Raw genomic sequence first — 18,309 nt, 5'->3', positions numbered from 1 at the left:
CATGGGTGGATGATGTTCAGGCGGTAGGGAAGGTCGGTCTTGTGGATCCCATGCTTCTTGAGGCATTTCCAAGACTAGATGGTGGATAATGTTGAAGAGTTGCTTTGGAAGTTATGTGTTAGGAAGGAGAATTGGAGAGGACACAATGGTTTGGAAGGCTAACAAGAGTGGGATATTCTGAGTTAAGTCCTTTTACTTTACCTTTTAGTTGTAGGTATTAGAAGTGCTTTTCCCCACAAAGATAAGGTGAGGCTCTTAGGCTTGTACCAAGGTGAGTTTTTTCGTATAGGAAACGACTTGAGGAAAAATTCTAACCATCAACCAACTTAAAAGAAGAGGTTGGTTCTTGGCGAGTTATTGTTGTTCGTGTAAAATTGTAAAAGAATCAATTGGCCATTCCCTCATCCATTGTGGGGAAGCTAGGGGGTTATGACACTTCTTGTTCTCTTCATATGACATTTTGTGGGTTCTTCCTTCTTTGGTGAAAGAGTTGCTAATGTGTTGGAATGAGAGTTTTGTGGGTAAGAAGAGAAGAAAGGCTAGGAGAACACAACTCCTTTTTGCCTATTCTAGACAATTTTGAAGGAATGTAACCGAAGAACATTTGAAGGGTGCAACACACAAATAATTCTCTTAAGGACTCAAGGAATGAATAATTTCTCAATGTCTTAATTCCCAAAAGGGTGAGTACAAATTGTATACATATGAGGGTTGACTAGGCTATAACTAATTTAGGACTAAATTAGGGAACCTAATTATTAGGCAGATTTCTAGGGATGAATTAAGAGAAAGAAATAAAGCATACAACCTTACAAAATCAATTACAATATTTACAAACCAATTGTAGCTAATTAGATCCGAACATAATTCGTCAAAATTCAAATCTTCCAACCCTCTCCCTTAAGTAGGTGTAAAGATGTCTTGCATTCCTAGTTTGTCTAAGATTTGATGAAAAATCAGATTTGGTAAACCTTTGGTGAGGATGTTTGCCAGTTGCCTAGTTGAGGAGACCTACAGTATACAAGTCTGTTTGGAATCTACTTTTCCTTTGATGAAGTGTTGATCCACTTCAACATGTCTGGTGTGATCATGATGGACTGGGTTATGAGCTATATTTATAGCTGCTTGTTGTCATAATACAACATCATTGGCTCTTTTATCTTAATCTTAAGATTTGTGAGTACAATATTCAGCCAGAGTAGCTTACAAATTAGCCTAAGCCATAGCGTTAAACTCAGTTCTGCGTTAGAAATGTTCATAACAAGTTATTTTTTACATCTCCAAGTGACTAAATTTCCTCCTAAAACTGCTTAGTATCTAGTAGTTGATCTTCTATCCATGATCGGACCTGCCCAATCCACATCGATATAGGTTTCCAACTTGAAATCATCATTATTTTGAAACATTATTCTCTTTCCAGGGGTTGTCTTTAGATACCTGACAATTTTATACATAGTTTTCATATCATATTTAAAGAGGAGAATGCATAAACTGACTCACTACATTTACAACGTATGTTAAATCAGGTCTTGTGTGCGATAAATTAAATTAGTTTCCCTACCATTCTTTTGGCAGATGCCTTGGTTAGCCATAAGTTCTTCATTCTTTTCTCCTAGCCTACAATTTGACTCAATAGTGGTATTAACATGTTTGCACCCTAACATACCACTTCTTTGCGTAGATCTTGCATAGTCTTTTGTTAAGAAATAAAAATTTATTTTTTTGATCTTGCAACTTCTATCCATAAAAAGTACCTTAGACTATCCAAGTCTTTGATCTTGAATTCCTTTGCTAGGTAGGGCTTCAATTCTCCAATCTCTTCCAAGTTCTTACTAGTAATAACGATATCATCTAAATAGTTGCCTCATCAAGGGGAGAATGTTTGAAAAATAGTGTGATCACCTAAGCTTTGATGATAGCCCTTCACCATTGACTTAGTGAATCTTCCAAACCAGGTTCTTGATGATTGCTTGAGCCCATAGAGTGATTTTCTAAGTTTGCACACTTTGCTTGTCCTAGATTTGTGTATGAATCTAGGGGGAACATCCATGTATACTTCCTCCTCTAGCTCCATGGAAGAAGACATTCTTTATATCAAACTATTGCAAGGGCCAATCAAAGTTGGCAGCCAAAGATAATAAAGTTCTGATAGAGTTCATCTTTGTTATTGACATAAAGGTTTCATGGTACTCTATATCATATGTCTGTGTGTACCCTTTAGCAAGAATCTTTGCTTTGTAACTCTCTATGGTTCTATCAGCTTTGTAATTGATGGTATAGATCCACCTACATCCCACCGTTTTCTTGAAGTAGGTCTACAACCTCCCAAGTTTTATTTTTTTTCCAAGGCTTGTAGTTCTTCATTCATGACATCTTTGCATGGTTTACTGTTTAAGGCCTCTTGAATTGTTTTGGGAGTTTCATTAGAGGACAAATGAGTAACAAGGACATGGTATTTTGATGACTATCTTTGTAAGGACACAACATTTGAGATGGGATGTTTGGTACATGCTCTAATTCGTTTCCTAAGAGCAATAGGCAAATTCAAATCTCTATTAGTATCAAAATTGGGATTAACATTTCCTTAACTTGTCTCCCTTGAGGTTTGGCTCAAGCCATAAAGGGTTGGGGAGGGCTTGTGATAGGTTCTAGGTTTAAATCCTAATGTGGACAAAAAATTACCTATCAAGAGAAAAAAACATTTCAAGTACCTATCATGGTTCAGAGATTGGAGCATATGTAGGTACTAGGGATTTTTCTTCCTGAAATACACATTGAAAATAGCTACTTTAGGTCTCTTGTGCTTAATCTCAAGAGAATGAATCTGCAATGTACATTTTGAGTTCAATTTTTTTCAGGACACGAGGAACTTGGGCTTTGTTCAATTTCAATGGTCAGACTTTTAGGTTGATTTTTTTTTTCTTTTTTGGACTGTTTCACTCTCAAAAGGAATAGGATGAGAATGATAAATGATCAAGAACTTGATTATAATAAAAATAGGAAATAGTACTTGATAAAACCTGATCTAAAATTTGACCAAAATTTTGTTGTAAAACCTAAACAGAATCCCGCCATCTATCTTCCACTATTTTGTTACTCTCCCTATGAAGATAAGTTTCAAAGAAATAGGGTTTATTTTCGATGAAGGCAACATCCGGGTGATGAATTTTTTCTTGGTGGGAGGATGGTATCATTTATATTCCCTTTGTGTGTGAGAATATCCCCAAAAAATGCATTTGCAAGCCTTATGAATATTTTTTTCTTCTCAAGTGGTATGAACATGAAAAGAGGAAACACACCCAAAGATTTTTGGAGAAAGAGAACCAATGCCTTGAAAATTTGGAAAGAATTGAAATAGTACCTATAGGAGGTTTGAATGCAAGAAACCAAGATGGCATACAGTTTATTAAGTAGGTGGCTGTTAGGATGGCTTCACCCCAATAGATTTTATGAACTTCCATTTGGAATAGAAAGGACTTGGCAACGTCCAGTAAATGCTCATCTTTTCTTTTAGCAACCCCTTTTTGTTAGAGCATATTGACACACGATAATTGATGATCAATGCCTTCGTTTTGAAGATATGTGATTAGGTCATTATTAAAGATTCTTTCCCATTGTTGGATCTGAGTGTATGTGCTGGACTCCAAATTATGTACTGATGAGTTTATAGAAGATAGGAAAGATAGTGGAGACCTTAGATTTTGATTTCAAGACATAAACCTAAGTGGATTGAGTGCAATAGTTGACAAATGGAACAAACCATTGAGAACTTGAATTATTTGTAAAGCAAGGAGCACAAACATCTAAATGTATCAAACTAAATGGAGAAAGACATTTAGAATTTTTCATTGGAAATGAAGCACGGTGGTGCTTAACAAGAACACACACTTCACAATAAAAATCACGACAATCAATTCTTTCAAACAAAGTTAAGAACACTTTTTTTGATAGGAAACGACATAGGAATATATTGATAAAAGAAGGTACAATTAGAAGGATGAGGAATCCTCCCAACAAAGAGAAACAAGACTACAAGTAATCAAATATAAGAAAGTACAAAAAGAGAAAAGTAGACACTCTAGTTATACGCCGCTAACCAATCAAGTTGTAATATGTTAAGAGGAATCCCCTTAAAAACCTTAGAACAAAAAGCCCAAAAAGAGGTAAGAAAACAAATAGAATCCCAAAGGTACTCAGAATTCCTTGCTTTGTCCTAAAAAATCCTTGCATTTCTTTCCCACCACACCACCCATATTAACGCGATGCACGCGTTTTGCCATAAAACAATCCCTCTCTTGGAAGATCCAAAACCATTAAAATTACTAGATAACATGTCAGAGATGCTCCTTGGGGAAACCCAATCCATCTTTGCTGATTGAAATAATCTGTGCCACAACCCTATCGTCAAAGAGCAATGAAGGAAAAAGTGATCTACTGTTTCTCCATGCTTCATGCACAACTTACATATGTCAGGGCTAAGTGCTTTGTAGGGTCTTCTCAATTGTAGCAAGTCATTAGTATTAACCTTCTTGTGAGCCACCAACTAGACAAAGGACTTGACTTTGAAAGGGACTTGAGCATTCCAGACAAACTTGGTAGGGAAAACTGGAGGCGACTCAGAATATTGGGATAAGGCCAGAAAGAAAGATTTGACTGTGAAAAGACCTGAAGGAGATAAGGACCAAGATCTCTTATTTGGAACCGAAGGTGATATGTGTAGACGATCAAAAGACCGCATAAGGCCCTCTAAATCTTCTATCTCAGAATCAGAAAGATTTCGGCGAAAATTGAAATTCCAAGAGAAGGGGCGGGTATATCCAAGAATTGATGAAATAGGAACATTTTTATCCGTGACTACGCTAAGTAATCTTGGATATTGGACACCCAAAGGTTGTTCCCCCCACCACAAGTCATCCCAGAACCGAATTCTATCCCCATTACCTACCACAAACCGAGTAAACTCGGAAAACTCTTGGTAGACTAGTGCAATGGCCTTCCAAGGACAACGATGAGACCATCTAACTATGTTGTTGACATCCCAGCCATTGGAGTGTGATCCATAAATGCTTAAAATAACCTGATGCCACAGAGCTGAACCCTCCCTAGGATATCTCCACAACCACTTCCCTAAAAGAGCGACATTCCTTATAGATATCTTTCCAAAGTTAAGAACACTTTTTCAAACGATGGAAATGAAGGATGTCCTAGAAATATATGCCAAAGCCGAATTTGATCAACTTTTGGAGAAGAGGTATCAAGCCTTGTGACCTTAAAACACCAGTCTTCCAATCAGCATCCAGGGACCTTCCTTTTTCGTTAAACAACACCTACCTCTTTTAACATTTTTCTTCTTCTTCTTCTCCTTCTTTTTTGATAGACACTCTTATCATTCATTGATTTGAATGATAAGAGTGTCTATCATTCAAATGATCAAATACCTTTCTCCAGCAGTTGGCTGTCAAATTGAATGTCAGGAAAAGCCGATGGTGTTGGTATTTTAGCAAGAGATGACTATTTACCCTTCTTGATGCCAAGTAAAAGAATATACCCTGGAATACTCCTCTCATTTAATTCATTTCTCCATCTTTCTTGATCTCTCCAAACAGAATTTCTCTGCCAAAATCTCTCTACATGAAGAAAACCTCTCTGTCATTTTGATTTTTTTTGTTCTTTTCTCACACTTTCTCAGCAATCGAATAATGCAAGATAAAAGTTAGTTATTCCAGGCAAGGAAAGCTGTCCATTGGTCCTTAAGTTCAGTTTGCCCACCTGAATCAGAGGCAGTACTTCGAATAATTCTTCCAAAACAAGGGCAAGAAATTAACTTTTAAAGAAGACTACCAAATCATGGTTGGGTCCAGTCAATTCAATGCTCTGTGATGCCTTAAGTCACTCCTTGGCCTCATCATCAATGGCCTAAACAACTGGAAATGATGTTCACAGCTGTACTGCTCTTCATTCGTAATGCAATTGAACTGTAAGATCTGTAATGACTGATCTTCTGTCTTGTAACTTTTCAATCAACTGCTCCCTCTTAACTTTCCCACTTGACCAAGAAGATCAACCGCGCAATAAGAATGCTCGGTTCAAGATTTAATATTAATTTTTGTACCATCTCATTAAATATCCTTTCCATAATTGAATTTGATGGTCAACTAGCAGAGAGGATGTGTCTGCTAAAGCCACTAAACAGCAAGGGATGTCAATCTTTTAAAATTCATGGTGGACGTCCATGAAATTATAAGAAACCTTAGGGAGGGTAATTGCATTCTCCCCTGTATCATATATACTTACATTCAAAGCATGTTAGCCCAGGATGCATGCTTTTGAAAGATATTGGTTCTTTAAATCTGTTCATAATTGTTATTTACTAGTTTGAATTCTTACTTCTCATTTCTAATTGAAAATAAGTTTTAATAGTAAGTGTGAGGTTTAAGCCTCATCATTTTGAAGGGCCATATGCCTTGCCTCATGCCTTTGCATTTAAAATCTGAATATTAGTTCAAGTCAATGGAATCTACTCTAGTTCATTGGTCCTTTTAAAATTTTTTTTTTTTTAACTTTTATTTTACATCTTAATTTTTCTTTAACCAATGTCTTTTGATTCATGCAATTACTATTATATGGCTTTGCTTGCAGATTTTGGACCAATATAAAGAGTCTTATGATGCTCGTGTGAGAGAAGGTGCTGCCAACTCTGGGCCTTTGCCGAAGAGTGTCATATTGGTTGGTCACTCTATGGGTGGTTTTGTTGCTAGAGCTGCAATTGTCCACCCACATTTAAGAAAGTCAGCAGTTGAAACAGTTCTTACACTTTCAAGCCCACACCAGTGAGATATATGGCTTCTTGATTGACTTCACTGTGGTTTCCAGAAATATTATGGATTGGTTATTTTTTATGAGATTTCCCTGTTTTTTCCAGGTCACCTCCAGTGGCATTGCAGCCATCCTTGGGTCATTACTTTGCACATGTAAATCAGGAATGGAGAAAAGGTTATGAGGTTCAATCCTCTCGCATGGGAAATCATATTTCTGATCCTTCTCTCTCTCATGTTATTGTCATCTCCATTTCTGGAGGTTTTAATGATTACCAGGTATTTTATTCTCTTTGCATCTTATTTATTTATTTATTTATTTTAATCGGAAACAAGCATATTCATTAAAATGGATTAAAAGTACAAGCGAAGGGTGAGAAATCCTTTCCAAATTTGCAAAATATGATAAAAACCAGATGTGGAGAAACCTTCTCCAATATACATCAAAAGGGTACCGTGAGAGACAATACATAAAAAACAACTCAACATTCCTTGGGGTTATTTCTTTCTGCATCTTGCAGGATGCTAATTATTGTGGACCCCCTTTCTTCTTGAAAATATGCATATGAGATTTGTAATGTTATAGTATGCTCAACACTTGACAAGGATTAAGTGCTAATCCTTTGTTTTTTTTATCATAAAAAATAGACTAAGAAAGCTTGGGCTAACACTTAGGTCCCACTCATGTTGCTAGTTCCATTTAGTTAACTCTTATAGGTTAACTACTTCTAGAATAATTAAAATAGGTGGTTGAGGATTGAAAACAGATTGGGGAAACACTTAATCTTTATTGATACAAATAAATGAATATAGTTGATATAAAATATATATAGACTTTATAGGGTGGCATTTTGTGGGTTAAAGACACAAGAAGCTTTGGAGAGCAGCTCTTTGGTGTAATCATTAGGACTGTATGGAAAGAAGAGAATCAAATGTCGTTTGATAATGAGGAGCATTAGGATCAAGATTTGAAGAACCATTTTCTTTAATTTTTTTTTTTTATGGGTGAAGATGTACATAAATATAGTTTCTGTCTTTATTTGATCTTGTAGAGTGGTTGGGTTCTTGTTAAGAGAGCGAGTTGTTTATTGTGTTCTCTTGTTTGATGGGCTTTTAGATGCTATTTGTACATGTCTTGCGTACTTTAGTGTGTCGTCTTTTGGCGTTTTTTAATATATTTGCATTATTTGCTTATAAAAAAAAAAGAATATATATAGACTTTGTGGATGCATAGAACTATGATTTATTATAATAGTTATCCTAATCTAAAAAGGAAATTAATTTAAAATAGGATATAACTATCCATGATTTGTAGGCCTACCAACTATACTTACCATTCTCTTAGAAAATAGCTTCTACAACAGATGAACAATTTTTACACTCCCCCTTAAGCTGGTTTGAAGATATCAATCAAACTCAGCTTATTGGTTAAAGACTCAAATGCTGGTTTAGGTTGTCCTTTGGTGAATATGTCAGCCTGCTACTCCTTTGTTGGAACTAAGGCATGCAAATTCGTCCAAATTTTCAGTTTTTGCTTTATGAAGTGTTGATTAAACTCTACATGTTTGGTCCTATCATGTTGTATTGGATTGTGATATACGGATACTTTAATTTCAGCTATAGTACCCATGTTGCCATGATATGACATGGTTTCTTTCTTTAATTTTTTTTTTAAATTGCGTTTAAATTGCTTCAAATACATTTATTTCTCTCTTTATCTTGTTCTTAAATTTTTTAAATATTATACTAGATAATAATATAAAATAAATTATAATAATTTAAAAAAAAAATTAATTTCTAACTCTTGTAATGCAAAACTAAAGAATTTTTTAATTAATTTTTAACTCTTGTAACCTAAATGTTTTATTTCGTTCTTAATTTTTTATAATTATAATAAAGTCTAATCATTAATATCATATAAAAGTTAAAGATAAATTGAAGAAAATATTCTTCTTTTTTCTGTGTCGAAACTGAATGCAAAGTGACCTATATATATACAAGTGGGTTTCCTAATCTAAGCCATATAATATGCACAATCACTATCTCTAAGGAAACAATAACTAATTAGGAGAGATTCTCTCATCCATAAAAATAGAAAGTATCCTAACACAATCCCTCTAATCTTGGCACTTAATTACAAATCATAATCCCATATTTCCACACTTCCCCTCAAGTTGGGTAGATCTGTCTAGCATTCCCAACTTGCTTTTCATGTTTTCGTGTGCCTTTGTCAGAATGTTTGCTGTTTGACGACTTGAAGGAATATACATAAGTTTGATTGTTCCCCCTTCAAGTTTTTCCTTGATGAAGTGACGGTCTATCTCCACGTGCTTGGTTCTGTCGTGTTGAATTGGATTCTTTGCAATACTTATGGTAGCCTTGTTATCACATAAAACTGTCATAGTGGAGTTTGATATAATTCCAAGTTCCTTGAGTATTCTTTGGAGCCACATTCCTTCACATATCCCATGAGCCATTGCCCTGAATTCTGCCTTTGCACTGCTTCTTGCCACTACGGACTGCTTCTTGCTTCTCCAAGTCACCAAGTTTCCCCACACATAGGAACAATACCCAGTAGTTGACCTCCGATCTGTCAAGGATCCTGCCCAATCAACATCTGTGAATACCTCAACTTCCCTACTTGAGGTTTTCTTGAAGTAGAGTCCTCTACCCGGGCTCTTTTTAAGGTACTGTAAAATTCTGTATACGGCTTTCATGTGTCTTTCAGTGGGATTGTTCATGTAGCGGCTTACCATGCTCACAGCGAAACCAATATTAGGCCTTGTGTGAGTTAAGTAGATCAACTTTCCTACTAACCTCTGGTATCTGTCTTTGTCAGTTGGATGACTGTCATTATCTTTGTCAATCTTACCAATAGGATCCATAGGCGTGTCCACTGGCTTACAACCTAGCATTCCAGTCTCCTGAAGTAGATCAAGGACATACTTCCTTTGCGTGACCACAATTCCCTCCTTAGTTCTGCCAACTTCCATGCCAAGAAAGTATCTGAGTTGTCCAAGATCTTTGATTTCAAATTCTCTTGCTAGCAGTTTCTTGAGATTCCCTATCCCTTCTTCATCGTCTCCGGTAATTATAATATCATCAACATAGACAATGAACAAAGTCATTTCACCTTCCTTAGAGTGCTTCATAAACAGTGTGTGATCTGCTTGACATTGGATGAACCCATGTTTTTTCACAACTCTAGTCAGTCGATCAAACCAGGCCTTAGGTGACTGTTTTAGACCGTATAGGGACTTTCTCAGTTTACACACTTTTCCTGAATTTTCTGGAGTTTCCATACTAGGTGGAATCTTCGTGTAGACTGCTTCTTCTAGTTCTCCGTTGAGAAATGCATTTTTGACATCAAGTTGGTGCAGATTCCAGTCCAAATTTACTGCAACTGACAATAACACTCTGATGGAGTTGAGCTTTGCTACTGGTGCAAATGTCTCTTCATAATCAATGTCATAGGATTGAGTAAATCCTTTAGCTACTAGTCGAGCCTTGAACCTATTTATACTTCCATCCGGATTGTGCTTCACGGTAAATATCCACTTGCATCCAACAGGCCTCTTACCCTCTGGTAATTATGAGATTTCCTATGTCCCATTTTTCTCCAATGCTTGTATTTCTTCCTGAATAGCAGTCTTCCATTCAGGTTGTTGAAGTGCTTCTTGGATGTTGGATGGGATACGATCATCTTCAAGAGAAGTGATGAACGCTTGGAAATTCTGTGAAAGCTTTCCATAAGACACATGATTACTGATTGGATGCTGAGTGCAGGATCTTACACCTTTCCTTAAAGCAATGGGTTGATCAAGATCATCAAGGTCATTACTGGAATTTAGATCATAAATTGTGTTACCTAGTTGTGAGTTTGGGTTGCTTGGATCCTGGTCCAATTCTTGGTTCTGCTTAGGTGGAGTGCTGTCCTCGGGCTCCTTTTGAGGAGGTTTCTCGGGCTTTTCCTTTAAATTTTTTCTAGAATAAACTATTACCTCTTTACTGCCTTGTGTAGTTGACTCAGGTGTGACAGAAGGGACATCCAAGGAATTGTTTGTCGGGGACAGAAAGAGTAGTATCTGTTTGAGGAGGCAGTGATGAACTCAAAGGAGAAGTAGTGCTGATTTCGGTTTCCCAAAATTGGAATTCATCTGTGGACCAGTTCTCCCCCTGAATTGCAGTTTTGGGGTAGAAGGGTTGATTTTCGAAGAAAGTGACATCCATGGAAGTGTAGAATTTCTTGGTTGTTGGAGAGTAGCACTTGTATCCTTTTTGGTTTGGTGAGTACCCGAGAGAGATGCATTTAGTGGCTGTCGGATCAAGTTTACTACGTTGGGACTTATGGATGTGAACGAAAGCAGTACAACCAAAGACTTTGATTGGGATAGACGAGATTATTCGAGCGGATGGATATGCAGCGAGGAGGATTTGACACAGGGTTTTAAATTGAAGAATCCTAGAAGGCATTCGGTTGATCAAGTAGGTTGCTGTGAGTACAGCTTCACCCCATAATTGTTTAGGCACGTTTGAAGCTATCATGAGGGATCGTGCAACCTCCATCAAATGTCTATTTTTCCTTTCTGCAACTCCATTTTGCTGTGGAGTATCAATGCACGAGCTTTGATGTACGATGCCATTCTCCAGAAGATATGACCCAAGAATGTTGTGATAGTATTCTTGAGCATTATCTGTCCGAAGGACTTGAATTTTTGCCTGAAACCGCGTCTGAACCATGTTGTTGAAGTTTTCAAATATTTCTCTCACTTCTGATTTCTTCTTCATAAGGAATACCCAAGTCACTCGAGTGTGGTCATCAACAAAGGTGACAAACCATCTAGAACCTGTAATGTTGTTGATTCTAGAGGCCCCCCAAACATCACTGTGAATCAAGGAAAAAGGATGAGATGGTTTGTATGGTTGAATGGTAGGAGTTGCGAGTATGTTTGGACAATTGACATATTTCGCATTGAAAATTTTTGGAATTTTTATTAAATAATGATGGATATAGTTTTTCAAGATAGGAAAAATTTGGGTGACCTAATCGATGTGCCATAACATAACAACACTATCCGTCTTGGTACTAGGGTTGGAAACTACACAAGCAGTCTTCATTGGTAGCCTTCGAATTTCCTCAGCTCTCAGAAGGTAAAGTCCAGCACGCACCTCAGCATTGTCAATCCTCTTCCCAGAGTTCAAGGCCTGAAATTCACACATGTGAGGAAGGAATTTAGTAACACAATTAAGATCCTGTGCTAGTCTACTTATAGACAATAGGTTGCAATCCAATTTTGGAACATAGAGCATGGAGCGAAGAGTAATATCCTTGGAAATAATAACTGAACCTGTGCCGAATACCCTAGAAAGGATTCCATCGGCAATTCGAACAGAGGAATTGTTATGGCAAGGAGTATATTCAGGAAAAACCATGAGATTCCCAGTCATGTGATCTGAAGCTCCTGAGTCCACTATCCATGTAGTGTGATTTTCCTGTCTAACATTTAGGGCATGGGAAAAAATACCTTTTTGGGCTACAGATGCGGTACCAATAATTGTTCCAGTTGATTGAAGAGTCTGTTGGAACATTTTCTGTAGTGCCTCCAATTGCTCTTTGCTAAACGGTCCAGGATTTGAGCTAGTGCCAGATGTGTCTTCTTCGGCTGTAGCGGTGTAACCCCGGTCTTCTCTGTTTTGCTGTGGCCAAGAAGGTTTCCAATTAGCAGGTTTATCGTGTAGATGCCAGCAAGTCTCTTTCATGTGTCCAGGTTTTCTACAATGGTCGCACCATGGACGATTCTTCTTCGTTTGGTGGTTGTTGTTGTTGGATTGTGTTCCTCGTGCAACTAGGGCTGAGTTCTCAAGATTTTTGGAGGAATTTTGGGTACCCAACATCACTTTTTGTCTGCTTTCCTCTCTGCGAATTTCAGAAAAAACTTCCCTAACACTAGGTAATGGCTTAATACTTAGAACTCTTCCACGTACCTCATCTAAATTCTTATTAAGGCCAAGTAAAAATTTGTAGATGCGTTCCTTTTCAATGACCTTCTTGTATAGGAGTCCATCTTCGGGACACTTCCAAACCAATTCTTCATAAATATCGAGTTGTTGCCAATACCGTGTAAGGATATTAAAATATTCGGTAACAGTTGAATCTCCTTGTCGAAGATCTTGGAGAATACTCTTGATTTCGAAAATCGCCGAGATATTATCGATGTTGGAGTAGGTCTCTCTAGCTGCATCCCATATCTCCTTTGCTGTGCCATAATACATGAAGTTTTCTCCTATGTCATTGGTCATAGAGTTAATTAACCAAGACATCACCATACTATTTTCCAACTTCCAGGTTCGGTATCTTGGATCATCTTTCTTCGGCTGAACAATGGCTCCCGTAAGGTATTCTTCCTTAGCTTTCCCGCAAATGAAGATCCGAACAGACTGAGCCCATTGAATAAAATTCTGCCCATTGAGTTTATGACCTGTTATGGGAAGAATGATGCCGTCTATGGTGCTGGTACTGCCTGAGTGAACTGCTTCAGGTCTGGACATCACCTCCGAGTTTGATTCTTTCGTTCTGCTCTCCATGGAAAAAGATGATTTTTTTTTTATACGTGGTTTAGATCTGAATGCTCTGATACCATGAAGAAAATATTCTTCTTTTTTCTCTGTCGAAACTGAATGCAAAGTGACCTATATATATACAAGTGGGATTCCTAATCTAAGCCATATAATATGCACAATCACTATCTTTAAGGAAATAATAACTAATTAGGAGAGATTCTCTCATCCATAAAAATAGAAAGTATCCTAACACAATCCCTCTAATCTTGGCACTTAATTACAAATCATAATCCCATATTTCCACATAAATATATTAATTAATAGTTGCTTTGTCTCTTTCTTAATTTTAAAAATAAAATTTAAAGATAAAAACAATAATTAATAACATAGAAAAATATAAAGATAAATATCAAAATTAACATCTTAAAAAATCTAGAGATAAATTATAATAATTAATATAAAAAATTCAAATTTTTCGCATGATAAGAAATTTAATGTGAAATATCTAATCTATTAGAAAATTTTTACAACAAAATCAATAGAATTTTTAAAAAATTTAAACTAAATGAGTTTATTAGTATAATATTGTCTTAAACATTTTTCTCAACATGCTATTAAAATTAAAGACATAATAAACAGGTTCTTCATGTACAATTAGCAGTAGCATCAAAGTAAAATAAACTTATCATCTTGTAAAAATAGAAAAGATATAATAAATATGTATATTTTTTTGATTGGAAACAACAATGAATTATATTGAAGAAGGAATTAAGAAGTACAAAAAAACAAAAGAAGGATGGGGAATCCTCCCACAAAAGAAAACTAAACAACAAGAATACAAAAACATTAAGCTATTTGGTAATTACAAAAAGCAAACTCTCCTTGCTAGACCACACCATTGGAGTTATACACTGCTAGCCAATCTAGTTGCATCATATTAAGGGGAATGCCTTTAAAAACTGTGGAGCAAAAAGCCCAAAAAGAAGCAAGGAAGTGAATGGTATCCCATAGAATCTTTGAATTCCTTGCCTTATCCTCAAATATCCTAGCATTTCTTTCCCACCGCACAACCCAAATTAAAGCAATACACGTAGTTTGCCACAAAACTATGCCTCTCTTGGATTTTCCAAAACCCTTATAATTGATGGTCATCATATCAAGAATGCTCCTCGAGGGGAGCCGATCCATCTTAGCTATTTGAAATAATCTGTGCCACAACCCCATTGTTAAAGAACAGTGTAAGAAAAGATGATCTGTTGATTCTCCATGCTTCATACACAACTTATAGATGTTAGAACTGAGAACTTTGTAGGGCCTTCTCAACTCTAGCAAGTCATTAGTATTTACCTTTTTGTGTGCCACTAACCAAACAAAGGACTTGACTTTAAAAGGGACTTGGATTTCCAAACAAAATTAGTAGAGAAAACTGGAGATGAATTAGAAAGGTGAGACAAGGCTAGAAAAAAAGACTTGATTGTAAATAACCCTGAAGAAGATAAAGACTAGGATCTCGCATCTGAAGTTGATGGGGATAAAGTGCAAACAAACAATAGAAGACATGAGACTCTAATCCTTCTATCTCAAAATTGGAAAGATTACGACAGAAATTAAAGTTTCAAGAGAAGGGACAAGCGGAACCAAGAATTGATGATATGAGAAGATTTTTAGCTGTGACTATTCTGAATAGTCTTGGATATTGGGATCCCAAAGGTTGGTTCCCCCACCACAAGTCTTCCCAAAAATGGATTCTCCCATCTCCTACCACAAACCAAGTATACCTGGAAAAATCCTGAAAGACTTGTGCAATAGCCTTCCAAGGGCAATGATGTGACCACCTAACTATAGTGTTGGCATCCCAACCATTAGTATGTGACTCATAAATGCTTAGAATGACCTGATGCCACAGAGCTGAACTCTTCCTAGGAAACCTCCACAACCATTTCCCTAAAAAAGCGTAATTCCTTAGAGAAATCTTCCCAAACCCCAATCCCCCTTTTGCCTTCGGTTTACACACTACATCCCAACTAATAAGATGGTCTCTTTTACATTCCCCAACCCTTGACCAAAGGAAATCCCTTTGCAATCTCTCAATTTTTGTAGCCATTGAAGCGGGAATCTTGAACAAGGATAGAATATTCTCCAATCATAATTAACCATGTAGTATTATAAATGATTTATACTTATCTTACTATATTTAATTAAAGCCATATCCAAGTACCCACACCTATGGTACCTATCAAAAAAAAAAAAAGAAAAAGTTTCCGCACCCATAGTTGAGATCCTTCTCAGTTGAATCCCTGCGTCTTAAGATTTTGGGTACCGGAACCCATGTGACATAGGTATTGGACTATGAGCTATGTTTATTGCTGCCTTGTTGTCATAGTACATTCACATAGGAGCCTTTATCTATATCTTTAACTCTTCTATGAATTTTTTAGCCAAAGAAGTTCTCCCATCCCATGTGCCACAACTTTGAAATTAACTTCTGCACTACTACTAGCAACAACCACTTGCTTCACTTCTCCAAGTCACAAGGTTTCTCCCAACAAGGGTGCAAAAACCTGAGGGCTGATCTCTAGTCGTTGATGGAAACTACTTAGTTAGCTTCTGTGAAAGCTTCTACTAGAAAGTGTTCACTTTTTTGGAATAACAATCCTCTCCCCTGTGTCCTCTCTCGATCTTAAGGATCTTATATACTGCCTCTATAGTGTTCTTCACTCAGTGAGTGCATATGTTGGCTTATAACATTAAGTGAAGAGGCTATATTTGGCTAAGTGCGTGACAAATAGATTAACTTACCAACCAACCTTTGCTTACGTTCTCTATAAACTGCTTTCCTTTTCTTGGATAACCCAATTTTATGATTGACATCAATGGGAACATTAGTAGGTTTACATCCTAGCATGCCCACTTCTTTTAGCAAATCAAGTGTCTATTTTCTTTGTGAGACTGCAATACCCTTGCTAGACCGAGCTACCTCCATGCTTAGAGAGTATCTCAAAGGACTAAGTTCTTTTTTTTTCAAATTCTTGAGCAAGTACTTTCTTGAGTTCTCCAATTTCCACTTCATTATTTCTAATCAAGATAATGTCATCCACATATACATTAAGGATAGTGATCTTACCCCAAATCGAGTGCTTGAAGAAAATAGTGTGGTAAACTTGGCTTTGTGAATATCCTGAACTTTGAATGGATTTTGAAACCCTAAGTAATTGTTTTGGGCTACATAAAGATCTCTTGTGTGCTCTTGACACCATTTGTCCCTAACATGAAAGCTTGGTCATTATCTTCTTCAATCCTATTTAGTCCAATCTTTCAGCTTTTGGTCATTTCTCTTATAGCAAAATCCATATGGAAATCTAAATCCCCATCTAAGATCAAGGCCTTCAAGTGGATATTGGCTAAGAAGAAGGTCAATACCAATTACTTACTACAAGCGAGAAAACCTTACAAAACCCTTAGTCTTGATTGTTGCACCATGTATAAGAGAAGTGGAGAATCAATTTATTTATTTATTTTTTTGATCGGAAACGACAAAGGGATATATTGATAAAAAGGAAGTACAAGAGAGGGATGAGGAATGCTCCCATCAAAGAAAAACAAAACTACAAGGAATCAAATACAAGAAAATACAAAGAAAAAACAAGAAAACTCTCTAGGTTAGTTCAACCCATTGGAATTACACACCGCTAACCAATCAAGTTGTAACATGTTAAGGGGAATCCCCTTAAAATCCTTGGAACAAAAAGCCCAAAGAGACGCAAGGAAATGAATAGAATCCCTTAGGTTCTTTGAATTCCTTGCTTGATCCTAAAAAATCCTTGCATTTCTTTCCCATCACACTACCCAAATTAAAGCGCACGCAGCTTGCCATAAAACAATCCCTCTCTTAGAAAATCCAAAACCGTTAAAATTGGTAGACAACATGTCAGAGATGCTCCTCAGGGGTACCCAATCCGTCTTGGCTAACTGAAATAATCTGTGTCATAACCCCAACATCAAAGAGCAATGGAAAAAAAGATGATCTACTGATTCTCCATGTTTCATGCACAACTTGCAAATATCAAGACTAAGTGCTTTGTAGGGTCTTCTCAACTATAGCAAGTCATTATTATTTACCTTCTTGTGTGCCACTAACCAGACAAATGACTTGACTTTGAAAGGGACTTGAGAATTCCAAACGAACTTAGTAGGAAAAACTGGAGAAAAACCAGAAAATTGGGATAAGGCAAGGAAGAAAGATTTGACTGTAAAAAGTCCTGAAGGAGATAAAGACCGGGATCTCTTATCTGAAACCGAAGGTGATAAATGTAGACGATCAAGAGACCGCATGAGGCCTCCTAAATTTTCTATTTTGGAATTGGAAAGATTACAATGAAAGTTAAAGTTCCAAGAGAATGGACAAGTAGAGCCGAGAATTGAAGAAATAGGAATATTTTTATCCGTGACTACTCTAAATAGTCTTGGATATTGGACTCCCAAAGGTTGGTCCCCCCATCACAAGTCTTCTCAGAACCGAATTCTTTCCCCATCTCCTACCACAAACCGAGTAAACTTGGAAAACTCTTGTGAGACTTGTGCAATAGCCATCCAAGGACAACGGTGTGACCATTTAACTATAGTGTTGGCATCCCAACCATTGGAGTGTGATCCATAAATGCTTAAAATAACTGATGCCACAGAGTTGAACCCTCCTTAGGGTACGTCCACAACCATTTCCCTAAGAGAGCGAAATTCCTTATAGAAATCTTCCCAAATCCCAATCCCCTTTTGCCTTTGGATTGCACACTACTTCCCAACTAACAAGATGATCTCTTTTGCCTTCCCCAACCCCTGACCATAAAAAATCTCTTTGCAATCTCTCAATTTTTGCTACCATAGAGGCGGGAATATTAAACAAGGAGAGGAAGTAACAAGGCATATGGGTGAGGCA

General features: G+C 36.8%; 1 protein-coding gene across 3 annotated transcripts in view; it reads left to right on the top strand.

Annotated features, from left to right (window-relative positions):
* LOC100262596 (uncharacterized) overlaps window positions 1–18,309 on the top strand; it is an 84,522-nt gene that overhangs the window by 13,060 nt on the left and 53,153 nt on the right. For all 3 annotated transcript variants that reach the window (XM_010660622.3, XM_010660621.3, XM_010660623.3), the window contains exons 3-4: window positions 6,640–6,830; window positions 6,923–7,094. In XM_010660622.3, the coding sequence (XP_010658924.1) occupies window positions 6,640–6,830; window positions 6,923–7,094 (363 nt within the window). The remainder of the gene's footprint in view (window positions 1–6,639; window positions 6,831–6,922; window positions 7,095–18,309) is intronic.

Source organism: Vitis vinifera, chromosome 13 (genome assembly GCF_030704535.1).
Source record: "Vitis vinifera cultivar Pinot Noir 40024 chromosome 13, ASM3070453v1".
NCBI lineage: Eukaryota > Viridiplantae > Streptophyta > Magnoliopsida > Vitales > Vitaceae > Vitis > Vitis vinifera.
Note: the sequence above shows the minus strand (reverse complement) of the source record. Positions and strands in the feature narration are given on the sequence as shown.